Source organism: Eschrichtius robustus, chromosome 15, assembly GCF_028021215.1.
Source record: "Eschrichtius robustus isolate mEscRob2 chromosome 15, mEscRob2.pri, whole genome shotgun sequence".
Lineage (NCBI taxonomy): Eukaryota > Metazoa > Chordata > Mammalia > Artiodactyla > Eschrichtiidae > Eschrichtius > Eschrichtius robustus.
The window spans coordinates 86,787,481-86,800,327 of NC_090838.1; the positions used below are offsets into that span (position 1 = coordinate 86,787,481).

General features: G+C 54.7%; 2 protein-coding genes across 3 annotated transcripts in view; one reads left to right on the forward strand and one right to left on the reverse strand.

The window, feature by feature from the left end:
• Positions 1-1,927: 1,927 nt before the first annotated feature.
• ACTR1B (actin related protein 1B) lies at positions 1,928-10,558 on the reverse strand. Of its 2 annotated transcripts, XM_068564320.1 has the most exons (11): positions 10,407-10,558; positions 8,469-8,533; positions 7,177-7,252; positions 6,009-6,134; positions 5,551-5,675; positions 5,092-5,308; positions 4,879-4,971; positions 4,611-4,785; positions 3,465-3,526; positions 3,179-3,219; positions 1,928-2,984 (listed from the first exon to the last, which is right to left on the reverse strand). In XM_068564320.1, exons 1-11 carry the CDS (start codon positions 10,452-10,454, stop codon positions 2,882-2,884), a joined length of 1,131 nt encoding a protein of 376 aa, XP_068420421.1. In that variant the 5' UTR covers positions 10,455-10,558; the 3' UTR covers positions 1,928-2,881. The 2 variants fall into 2 exon arrangements, with proteins under 2 accessions (XP_068420421.1, XP_068420422.1); XM_068564321.1 differs by lacking the exon at positions 6,009-6,134.
• An 899-nt stretch (positions 10,559-11,457) lies between these two features.
• Positions 11,458-12,847, forward strand: part of C15H2orf92 (chromosome 15 C2orf92 homolog) — a 31,441-nt gene continuing 30,051 nt past the window's right edge. Inside the window, exon 1 of the mRNA XM_068564178.1 lies at positions 11,458-11,596. Coding sequence (XP_068420279.1) covers positions 11,458-11,596 — 139 coding nt within the window. The remainder of the gene's footprint in view (positions 11,597-12,847) is intronic.

The following is a 12,847-nucleotide window of genomic DNA, read 5'->3' on the forward strand; positions in this document are numbered from 1 at the left end:
AGGGCTAAGAAATATACACACATATATTCTAACCCATTTACTTCAGTATCTTTCTGTATGTATAATAAAAGCCATGAGTTCATACTACCTCCAATCCCCATCCAACACCACAGGGTTCATTCTAGCCTTACCACCTTCTCATCTGTAGCTTTTCTCCAACAGTGAGAAACCCAGCAGGGCCAGAGCTCTGTAACCACACCATCCCTGTAGGACAGGGAGTAGGGAGAGTGTTGCTGGGCCTTAAAGGATGGGATTTTGACAGACATTAGGGAAAGTCATTCCAGCAGAGAGAAGACCATGACTAGAGGCTGGCAGGCAAATCAGGGCATGATGCCGCCTAAGCCTAAAACAGGGAAGGAACAGGACTCCAAAGGGCCAGAATTAAACGCAACAATGCATAGCTCATGAGGGTGATTTCACCAGCAATTTTGCATCTATTCAGTTTTATTTCACCAAGCAGTGGAGAACCGCCTGACATTTTGGATTAGGAAGTGGCAGAACCAAGGCTATCTGGGCTTTAGATCCAAGGGCAGATGGATTGGGTGGGGAGGATGGAGCCGTGGTCATGAGCTAGGGTGGTGGTGGTGGCTACCGTGGAAAAGAAACCAGGTGGGAAAGTCGCTACAGAACCAACAGAACCTGGCAACTGACAGAATGTGGGGAAGGTAAGAGGAGGGAGAAGGCAAAGTGACAAGGCTCTAAGCCTGTGTGGTTGGGAGAAAGTGGTACCATAAACAGAACCCCAAACAAAGGCTTCTCTGTAAATTCTGTTTCCCCCCTGGGGACAGGCACGCCGTGACCACAAAGCCTCACAAAATGTTCTCTGAAGACAGGCCTGACTCAGTGACCTCTCCCCTCCTGCCTGATCTCTTGAGTTCTGGGCCCTCCCTCAGCCCCACCAAGTCCATTGCCTTCGACACACAGCTATGATAACCATGCACCCCTGACTGACTGCCCATCACTCAGGACACAGCTAAAAACTCTCAAGGGCCCCTACACGCTGGCCCCAACTTACCCCTCTGGTTTACCTCACATTATAGCCAGAGACCACTCACGCTGCCCTGCGCCTTGGCCTCACTTGGGTCCATGTCCTTTTTTTCTAGCCCCACCGGTCCCAGGCGTCTCCTTGAACTCTTACCTCTCCCAGGAACACCCCCTCTTTACCTGGCTAACCCCTCCTGCACCCGTGCAAGTCCTCCTGCCCCACCTGCTGGCTTAGATGGCCCTCCTCTTGGCCCCCCAGCTCTGTACTGAAATGCCCTGTTTATCTTTCTCCCCTGATCTGTATGTTTTTAGGGGCAAAGATATGTCTTGTTTACCACTGGCTCCAAACACAAGGCACCTCCTGGACATACTGTAGGTGTTCTTGATGTAAGTACCTGATGAAGGAAGGAGAGGGTAGACACTGAACTCACTTCTCACTGCTCCCTCTCCCTCCACTGCCCTTCCTCTCCTTGCTGCTCAGCTTATTCTCTCAGAGCCCAGCTCATCGATACAGCCTTCTACATCTCTCCCATCACCCCCCTTCCTGACTTGTCTGAACTTGGATCCTGTATCAGTGTTGGTCTATTGGCCTCAGCTACATCTGAGCCGGGCAGCAGAGGTGCTCAAACAGAACAGGTGAGGGCGTGGATGCACCAAGCCCCAGCCCTGCCTGCCACAAGGCCCCATCCAAGAATAAAGGGGAGGAAGGCAGCCTGTTCTCTGCTTCTCCTGGCAGACTGCAGCAAGCGTGTAAAGAGGCTGGGGAATTCCGCCACCAGGTTGAGAGCCCAGCCTCCTGGGGCCTCCCGTGCCACGTTGCCCCGCCAACCACTGAAATCTCAGGCTTCTGAGCTAGAGCCAGTGCCCTGCTGCTTTGGTCCTCAGGGATGGAGGAGCAAACAACAGCGCAAAGAACCACAAGAAAACAGAGCCACACACTGGGCCTTGTCCATAAGTATTACTATAATGATTTACAAAAAATTTTTTTTCAGGCAACTGTGTTAAATTATTGTACACTTGTGGGAGAGGGAGATGGGGGTCCTGGCCACAAGGTAAATGAAGACCTCTTTTGTGGGAGAGGTGGGAGGAGGAAGTGTGCCCTCCTCACCCCCACTAGGTCTGAATTGTGATTAAGTGGCTTCCCTTCAACAAATGAAGACCATTAACCCTTCCTGTCCCAGGTACTGGCGTAAAGGACAGGGAGCAGCAAGTCAATGAAGTGCTTTGAAGGGGAGAACGCAACACACTGCAGCCGCCCAAACCCAGTGCATCCTCTGCTCTGGCTCCAAAGGCTCGGACCCTGGTCCAGACTCCTTATGGGGGACAGAAGACTGACAAGAACTCAGTCTACACCAAGGCACCCATCCAGAAAGATGGGAGAACAGAGTGTGAAAGGGTCAGGGATGCCTTGGTGTGGCCCTCTGGGCTACTCTGTCGGGTCAGGAAGAGGAGGTGGCATGAGAAGCAGTGACACACTGGCGGGGAGCTGCTGGCTGCCCCCTCCTCCACCCCACTCCCCAAGGCTAGTTACATAGGCATCCAGGCACTCTGGCCCTGTCGGAGAAAATGGGGGTATTTGGGTGTCTGGCCTTGGAGCTCGGGGCAGCAGAGAGCCATGGGCCTAATTGGTTCTGCCAAGGGGGACACCCAGAACCGCCCAAAGCTGGGCCCCTCAATTCCTATCTTCCAGCTCAAGCCTCCCATCCATGCAGCTAATGTTACTGTGTGTGCGTGTGTGTGTGGAGGGCTGCAGGGAAGCATTGTTGCAACACTTGCCCGGGGTTCAGGGCATGCAGGGGGCCCTGAGGCCTAGTATGTGAACCGGACCAGAAAGGGTTAAGGACTCTGGCTCCTCTTTCCTCCCATCTTCCCAATGCTACACCTTCCTCCTTGGGCACTAGAAGGTTTTACGATGAATAGCCCGGGAGCCATCCTCTTCATATTCCTTTTTGGATACCCACATCTTCTTAAAAGTGTCCAGCGAGGCCAGGATGGAGCCACTGTGAGGAGGGAGGGAGAGCAGTCCTGTGGACCTGAGGGCTGAGCCAACCGCCCTCCCTGGGCGCCCAGAGCTCCACTTCCCTTACCTGGGAGGGAAATCCACCCACCTCCACCTGGCCTGGGCCAACCCGGGGAGAAGTGTCCAGGGCACAATGGTCTCCTCCCAGAGCACCCCCCGTGAGCCCCGCCTCACCCGATCCACGTGGAGTACAGCCGTTCCTGAGGGGCCGAGATCTAGAGGGAGCAAGCGGCAACGTGACTGTCCCATCCCCCCGCAGAAGCCCCTGTCCCAGCCTCGGGTCGGGGCGGGGGGCCCTTTCTCCCAGTGCCCGAGGCCAGGCAGCAAGTGCCTCAGCTGGGAGCAGGGCTGGGCTGGGCCTGGAAGGCAGAGGGCACCTGAAGGTGGTTCTTGCTCTTTCCTCCCCGGGTCAAGGTTGCCCAGCACCCTCATGCCCCATGGGGACTCCCCATAACCTCACCTTGATTTTGACGTCTTTGGGGGCAAGCTTCTTTACTTCACTTAGTAATCGGTCGCCAAAGCCTGTGAACAGAAGGCTGGCTGAACTGGGGGTCCACATCCGACCCTTTACCACTAGCTCCCCCGCATCCAACCTCTGGTGCCCCAGCCCCAGCTGCTGCCATGCTTGTTTTAGTCATTCTTGCCAGGATTAAGGGTAAGGGCAAGCCACCCCAAAGGCATAAAAGATCCAGCAGCATGCCTACAGGTGGGCCCAGCTTCCTTCCTCAGGAAGGCAGCATGAGAAAGAGCCCCAAGTCACTCAGCTCTGCCTGACCCCTACGCTCTCCCTCCCCCGATGCTCTGGAGCCAAAACCACCAGAAGCGAAGTCAAAGGCGAACGACGCGTCAGGAGAACACGCCTGCCACTTCTACCCAGCAGATGGGCAAACGTCACACACAGTGTCGGGACGGCGCCGGGGGACTCTCGTCCATAACTGATGGGGGCGAAAGTGGCACAGCCTCTCAGGAGGGAAACTCTGGTGATACCTACCAGGTAACAAATGCACATACGCACCCTCTTACTCAGCAATTCTAGTCCTAGGATTTTTCTTTTAGGTATATTCTCATCACGTGAAGTAATAGCGTATGAGATCACCCATTGGAGCATCTTTGTGATCAGAAAGAATTTCATCATCCCCAAGGCCATCCGCAGGTTAATGGTTAAATGGCACATCCATCCCATACGGTCAGATAAGAGAACTTACACTCTAGGAAAGATCTTCTGGATGTGGTGCAAAGTCAAAAATACATGGCGTGGAGCTTCAGAGTACGCTAAGGTCTGTGTAAAAAGGGAGTGCTTATTCACGCACAGGTGTTACCTGAGAAACTAACAACTCCTGTGGGGAGGGAACTGGGTGACCAGGACAATGGGAGAAGGCAGACTGCATCTAATACATTTTAGACCTCGTGAAACTTATCACCTATTTACAAAGTAAACAAAATTTAATTTTAAATCTTTCTCTTAAAAAAACAAAAAAAAAACCTGAGCACCCAAAAAACCAACAGAAAATGGGCCATCTCCCAGGCTTCTAGGAAGTGGGATGCAGTCTGAGGGTCCAGCTGCCCTTGGCCTCCAAGTCATACTACCACCTCCCAACTGTGGTACCTTTGAAAAGTGTGGAGCCACCGGAGAGCACGATGTTGGCGAACAGCGTCCGGCGAAGGTCCATGTCAGACTTGTGGATGGCGAAGGCCAGCACCTCGTGGAGCCCCTCACTCTCATCCCCTATCAGGTCTGGCTGGAACAGCAGCTCGGGGGCCCGGAACCGCGCTGGCCCCACCTTGGGAACACAAGATTGAGGCAGACAGGCCTCCTCCTCCTCCAGGTCCCGGCATCACTCCTGCCCCCGCCCAGGGCCGGCCTGGCAACTTACGTTGAGGGTGCTGCCGTCTGGCAAGGTGTACTGCACCTTCTCTGTCTCCAGAGCCTCATCCTTCTGCGGGCTGATGGACAGGTAGCAGGCCCGCTGCAGTGGGCGGGGACACAGCCCTCAGGAGGCAGCAACCGGGACACCCGCACCTGGGGCTCAGCCTTACACCGGGTCCGACCACCCCTGCCCCGTTTCCCACCTCCTGCCCTGCGTCACCTCTTTGATGGTCCGGACAACCTCAAACTCAGCCGAGGTGTGAAAGTCAACCCCCTCCTTGCGCAGCTGCAGCCGGAGGTAGCGGGAGACGTCGCGGCCGGCAATGTCCACCCGCATGATGGAGTGTGGCATGGCAAAGCCCTCGTAGATGGGGACGGCGTGAGTGACCCCATCCCCTGAGTCCAGAACGACTCCCGTCGTGCGTCCTGTTGCATACCTGTCACCAGGTCAGCATCCCTTCACCTCAGCCACTGAGGCATGGGGACCTCCTCACCCCTGGAAGGGACCCCGGGACATGTGCATCATCTGATCTGAAAAAGGGACCCGCGGGACTCCCTAAAGGGACGGTCATCAGGGGGCTGTTTCTACAGGGAAGTCGGACGCCTGGTCATCCCGAGCAGGAGGCTGCCCCCAGGGAGGACGGAGATGGAGGGGACGCAGGGCTTAGGGAGCACTCACAGGCTAAGCACGGCCTGCATGGAGATGAACAGGGCTGGCACGTTGAAGGTCTCGAAGAACACCTCTGCCGCCTTCTCCCGGTTCTTACATGGGTTGAGCGGAGCTTCCGTGAGAAGAACAGGATGCTGCAAGAGACGGCAGAGTTGCCGGCAGGTGCAAAGACAGCGTACTGGCGCTGCCATGATCCTTCCAGAGAGCCACCCGCCCCTGTGAGCACATGAAGCTGCGGCCTGCCATCCCTCCCGACGGCACAAGCCCATCATCTGCCAGTAGTTTTACTCTTCCAAAGATCCAGCGCTCCCTGGAAAATTCTGCTCAGCAGCCACCGACTGGGCGGACCCAGGCCCACGCAACACAGAGGCGGCAGGCCCTGACAAAGCCGGAGGAAAGCTGGGAGCCTGGCTGGGACGCCGCGGGCAGGGAGAACCGGGCCCCAGCGGGAGGGGCCGCTGCCCCACCTCCTCGGAGAAGGTCTGCAGCTGGTCCTTGGAGTAGACGTACTGCCAGACGCGCTCCATGCCGTTCCAGTCCCGCACCACGCCGTGCTCCATGGGGTAGCGGATGGCCAGCAGCCCCCGGTGCTCCTGCGGAGGGGCGAGGCCGGCCGTGGCACCAGACATTCACCCGGCAACTGCTCCCCGCCCGCCCGGGAGCTGCCCCTTCATCCGCTCGCCGGGTGTCCCCATGCCCCGTGACGGGTCCTGAACCCAGCGCACGTTCATCTGTCCAACTGCTTCTTGGGCTCTCAGAGCCCAGCCAGTCTCCAAGGCCAGGACCAGAGAGGGTGGCAGCATGCTCCCTGCCACCCTCAGTCCCCTCCCTCCCTCCACAGCCCTTCGTCCTCTACACTCACTGCCAGCACAGCCTGACCTCCATCCCCACCACTTCAGTGCCAGGAGCCTCCACGTAGGCCAATCCTACTTGGTCCCCTCCTGCGGTCACGTGCTGCCACCGCTCCTCCCGGGCACAGCTGGATGCCGTGAGCTACCTCTCCTCCCAGCTCTTCAGCCAGTGCTCGCGCCTCTCACACGGACCTGCCCTTCAACTTCCCCCCAAACGTGCCCCTTCCTGCCCGGCGCCCCCTCGGCCTCTCACCCACAGCCACGGCTCCTCCTGACCCCATCTCCTGAGAGCCCCATTATCCGCACCCCACACCGTAGGCACCCCAGGTGCCTAAACTGCGCTTGCCTGTTATCCCTGCCACCCTCACCCCCATTCACTCCTCCTCCCAAGGGCCTCATCTGGCCGTGCAGCCTCTAGGTGTCTCCCCGGCTGGAGCACAAGAGCGGGCCCTCTCACTCAGGTCATCAAGTCCAAGTGATTCAGACTTTTAAGTCACTTTTTGACCAGTTCTTTCCTTTGTAGTTTCTAAAAGACAGGGCATGAAGTGGTCTAACTGTGCTGCCCTATACGGGAACCATGGCCCCATCGCACAGAGCAAAGCGACCATGGTGCAGTACCGCTGGGCTGGAGCCTGGATCCTGGAGCCAGGAGGGCACCCAGCAGATGGCCTCAGAGAACAGACTCCCAGGGCCCTCTCTAGCGGTACAGCTCTGACCACCAGTCAAGGCTCCTGGGACAATGAGGACCCCAAACCCAGAAAAAGGCAGGCTCCACAGGTATTACCTCTGCTTTTGGTCCGATGAAGAGGTCCCCTTCCAGGGCTCCAGCCATCACCCGCACGTGTTTGGGGCGCCCGACACTGCGAAGACAGGAGAGGTCAGGGAGGTGGGCAGGGGGCACAGCTGAGCCCCGTCCAGGAAGACCAAAGTCCAACTCCAGTGGTCAAGAGGGTAACTGTACTCAAAGCATCAGGAGGTGGCCACGGGGTAAAGTCAGAACCCAGGCCTACGGGTCACGGGACTACAGAGCAGGCCTTGGCAGGACAGAAGACTCAGGGTCAGAAGACGAGGTGTTACTTCCATTTCCCACCAGCCCTCCCAGAGATGGCTGAGAGCTCTGTAATGTCAGCCCTGGCAAGGGTCAGCTTCTGTAGCCACAATGACTCAGCCCACGCTCTTGATTTCAGAGGGCAGACCAAGGCGGGGTGGCCCCAGGAAACTGGGCTATGGCTCCCTCGTACACCCCTCTCTCACTCAGTCAGTCCTGCCCCTTCCCACTGCCAGGGCTTCCAGAACAGAGATGCAATTCTTGGCAGAGTGGATGGGCTACCATTACAAAATCTGACCCAAGTTCTCTGCACATCAAGAGGAACCTTTAATTACGTTCAACGTGAGTTCAGAAAGGAAAGCTGAGGCCCCACTGGATGCTCTAGGCTGGCTCTGTCTTGATATAGCCAGCCACCTCAGGGGCCTTAGGACTCCCCCACCCCGGCATAGGCCACTAAACCCTAAAACCTCCAGGATTTGAGACGAGACACGGCCAAGGGAAAACTTCCCGATGGGCCACAGTGGCCACAGGAGCACTCCAGGCTTTCTCCAGGTCTCACCTCCCTCTTACCTCTGCCACCACTGGCACCATTCCAGTGGCAAAGACCCTCCTTGACTGAACAAAATATTTTCTAGAGTCTGAAAATAGATGGGCCCTGAAGAAAACATTTCCCGGGAGGAAGGGGTGGCATTAACTCCCCACTTTTCCCTCTGAGTCTAGGTCTCTCTCCTGGAGATTCTCTCTTTTATTCTTGCTGCTGCTACCACACCCTGTCCCGAGGGGAATGCTGGTGGTTTCTCCTCCTTCCTGGCTAAAGGAGGGACCAAAATCAGCCTCCAAAGAGGAGGGGGAAGTCCAGAGCACATGTCTTCTCCTTCCAGCGCCCTTAAGAGCAACAGCTTCACAAATCTGGAGTTTTCCCTACAGGTGGGGACAAGAGTTGGCCTCCAAGAGAGCTGTGACACAGGACCCACGTTCTCCGCGGAGGCAAACCGAAGGGTTAGAGATGCTGCCTGAGCAACACTTACTAGTTTGGGAAACAGTATTTGGGAATCTGGTCTCCTGCAAAGCCAGCCTTGATCACCCCCGAACCCTGCAAAGAAAAATAATGTTTAGCTCCCAACCTTCACCTCCAGATGAAAGCAGTGCCCTGCCATGGAGAGGGCTGCTGCCCCCACCATGGCAGCCCGGGGTGGCAGCCTGAGATCCTGCCAAGAGGGCAAGGCCATTTACAAGTACACCAGTGGTTCAAAACCGGGAGCGATTTTGCATCCCCTCCCCCAAATTTGACAATGTCTGGAGACTGGGGAGCGGGGGCTGCCACTGGCTTCTAGGTAGAGGCCAGGGATGCTGTTATACATCTTAAAAGGCACAGGACAGCCCCACATAACCAAGAATTATCCAGGCCAAAATGTCACTAGTGTGGAGATGGAAGAACCACGAAGTACATCCTCGTCTGCACACTCCAAGGTCAGCTCCAGGCAGAAGGACTCAATAGCAGCACAAGCTACTCCCAAAACCCAGCTAGAAGCAACCCGTAAGCTTTTTTCAACACTCCCTGGCCCCCTCCCCTCAGCAACCATGGGCCACACACAGGACCCGCTGGGGAAGATCACTGGGTTCACTGGGACAACTGGCACCTCTCCTCAAGTGGCTTCTCCAGAGACCACAGGAGGACAGCTTGGTCTTGCCGCTGCTCCAGCATGGAAGCTGGACTTAGAGTATCTTAAAGGGAACCTGGCATCTAGAAACCTCCCACTCACTGCAGGAATGAGCATCTCAACCCCTCTTCCCACAGATCTCCATCACAACCCTTGGGGTCTGCAGAGCAGAAATAAACATCCCTAAGTTACAGAGGAGGGGCTGGAAGCCCAGAGGGACCAAACAGGTTGCCCTCTAAACTCATTAACTTGTTGATTAGCCCGCCAAGTAAGGAACTGGCCTGATCTTTCCTGTAGCCTGATGGAGAGCATCCTCCAAGCCCAGCTCTAGCCTTATTAAACATCCCCTGCTGTGACTCAGGGCACTTACATGGGTACTCCAAAAAAGACAGCCGTTCAGGGATTACAGGGAGACAGATCCCAGAAAGAGAAGTGAGTCATTATCAAAAACTCCAAGGCTCACACACCAGAGGCAGATACCCAGCTAGGGGCAGGTCCACAGATCCCTGCCCTTCATTTTCTTCCCGTGGACCAGAAAACATGCTGAGCCCCAGTGCTGAAGGACAAACCACAATGAAGCCAGGCAACTTTCCTCTGAGGTTTGCAAACAATGTTCCCAAACTGCTATGGGTCCTGGGAAGAGTAGTCCTGAATTCTCTCCACTGTCCTGCCGGCTGTGGAACTTCTGCTTGGCTCGGGGAGCACTTAAGGAGAGGATCAAAGTAGCCAAGTGGCCAGCCAGGTGGTGGCGGCTATGCGGTTGGCAGAGCTTAACTTGCATTTTCCCCAGTCCCAGGAAAAGAGCGCAGTAGGGCCTGCCCACTCTGGTAGTGCTGCCTGGGGGTGCAGCACTTGGGAAGAGCTGTTGTAGAGGTCCCCAGGCCAACCCTCTCCAAAAGATGGGGCCAGCAGTGTGCAAGAGGGCAGCCAGAGCCACAGCCTGAGAAGAGGTAAAGGGCCTGGGGTCGAAACCTGCCCAGTAACCCCACTCTCAACTGAGAAAAGTCCGGGGTGCATCGGCCGGGCCGCCCGACTGTCACCCCACCTCTCCGGATGCTGACCAAGGGCCGCCAGAACGATGGGACCCCCTTCTTCTCCGGACCTCCCCGCCCGGCTCAGGGAGGGCTTGGGCTGGGGTTCCGCCGCGCCAGCGGGGGGCTGGCCCCGTGGCCCCAACTATAGGGCCAGGTGGGGACGGCCGGCAGGGGTGGCGGGCGGGCAGTGAGCTAGAGGGACCAGCCGAGTCTGTCGGGGGTCCCCGCGTGCACTGCCGCGTGCTCCCTCCCCCCGGCTGCCGAGCCTCACGTTGTCGATGACCACGGGCTGGTTGGCGATGATGTCGTAGGACTCCATGGCCGAGCCGGGCCGGCCCTGCCCAGCAGGCGGGCTGCAGGAGTGACCAACGGCGGCCTGGCACGCTGACCGGGACGGCGGCGGCTCCTGACGCCGTGCCGCGCCCCTCCCACCCCAAGTGCGCAGCCTACGCGAGCCCGGCGGAGTTTTCTGGGGGGCGGGCCCCGCGGCCAATCACCGCTCCCACCTGGGCAGATTGACGGCGGGCTACCGGGTCCCGCGGCGGGCAAAGGGGCGGGGCCGCCGGATCCTGGCCAGCCAATGGAGACGGCCGGGAGGAACCGCTGGGGAGCTTCCAAGGTAGGCTGCACCGCGTGGGGGATGACGTCATTGCTCCGCGCTTAAGGAGGACGCGGTCGGAGAGCGGTGGGCTGCGAGTCCACCTGTCCAGGGAGATTGCTTTCCCGAGCTTCAGCACCTCCAACCACGCTTCTTCGTGAGCTCGCCGTCCCCGAGGAGACCGGCGGTGGATATTTCACCCAAAGCATTTCTTTACTGAGCACTGAGGAGGATCCTTTTCCTTGTAAAAATTACAGTTTCATGGTAACGGTAGCTGGAGTGAATGGAACACCTGCTATGTGCTTGCGGAGCACTCCTACCCACTTTACATAGATTACTATATTACACCCTTGCAATAACTGTATCAGGTATTATTATTCCCATTTTACAGATTTGGGAACCGAGGAGGCTCACAAGTGTGTAACTTGCCCAAGGTTTTCCAGCTGGCAGCAGCCTGGGATTAGCTTGCGGTCAGCCTCCAGCCGCGTTGGGGTCAACTGCTGCAACAGGGCAAGAAGATACCGAGTCCTGAATTCATTGACCAAACTGAGCCATAGTTATTTGCCGCTCTGTATAACTTTCCCACTAGACTGTGAGATTAAATTCGGTAAAATTGAAGCACGACATCATACAGAAGAGTGCAGAAATCATAAGTGTACATTTCAATGAATTATTAACATGTGGACACGCTCGTATAACCATCACTGAGTTTAAGAATCAGAGCATGACCAGCTCCCTGGAAGCCTCCCACCCGTCTCGTTCCCTGCCCTATTCCTCCTCCGAGGTGACCACTATCCTGCATTCTACTGGTCACCACAGGTTAGTTTTGACTATTTTGGAATTTTATGCAAATAGAATCATAGGTATGTGTTCATTTGTATTTGGTGTCTATGCATTCATAAAATGGGTCAACATGCAATTGTTTAAGATAATGAAGGAGTTCTATATAATCTGATATGAAATACATCAGGACATATGGCTAAGTCAAAGCAAAGCCAGTCACAGTGTCCAGAATGTTCTATGTGTGAATGGCTCTGAAGAGTGTATGAGGCACCTTCAAGACTCTTTAATATGGGAAAGGGGCCACCGTTAATGCGGGGAAATGAACGGCAAATTCTTTTTACAATGTAAACTTTTAAATTTTGTTCTTTTTAACTTATTCTGTGTCTCTATTTCTGCTTTGCAAATAAGATAATCTATACCATTTTTCTAGATTCCACATATATGTGTTAATATACGATATTTGTTTTTCTTTCTGCCTTACTTCACTCTGTATGACACTCTCTAGGTCCATCCACATCTCTACAAATGACCCAATTTTGTTCCTTTTAATGGCTGAATAATATTCCATTCTATATATGTACCACATCTTCTTTATCCATTCCTCTGTTGACGGACACTTACGTTGCTTCCATGTCCAGGCTATTGTAAATAGTGCTGCTATGAACATTGGGGTGCATGTGTCTTTTTGAATTATGCTTTTCTCTGGGTATATGCCCAGTAGTGGGATTGCTGGGTCATATGTATATCCACTCTTTTTCAGATTCTTTTTCTTAACCCATTTTTAAGTGTACAGTTCAGTGGTATTAAATACATTCATAATGTTGTGTAACCATTACCACCATCCATCTCTAGAAGTTTTTTCACCTTATAAAACTGAAACTCTATACTCATTAAACAGTAACTCCCCATTTCCCATGTGACAGAATTTCCTTCCTTTTTACAGCTGAATTATATCCCATTGTATGTATATACCACCTTTTGCTTATCTGTTCATCTATTGATGAATTCTTGGGTTGCTTCCACATTTTAGCTATTGTAAATAACACTGCTGTGAACATTGGTGTATAAATACCTCTTTGAGACTCTGCTTTCAATTCTCTGGGATATATAACCAGATATGGGATTGCTGGATCATATTATAATTCTATTTTTGATTGTTTGAAGAACATCCATACTGTTTTCCATAGTGGATGCATCATTTTTCATTCCCAACAAGAGTGCACAAGGGTTCCAGTTTCTCCACAGCCTCACCACACTGGTTAGTTTCTGTTTTTGTTTCTGTTTTGGATTGTAGCCATCCTAATTGGTATGAGGTGGTAGCTCATCATAGG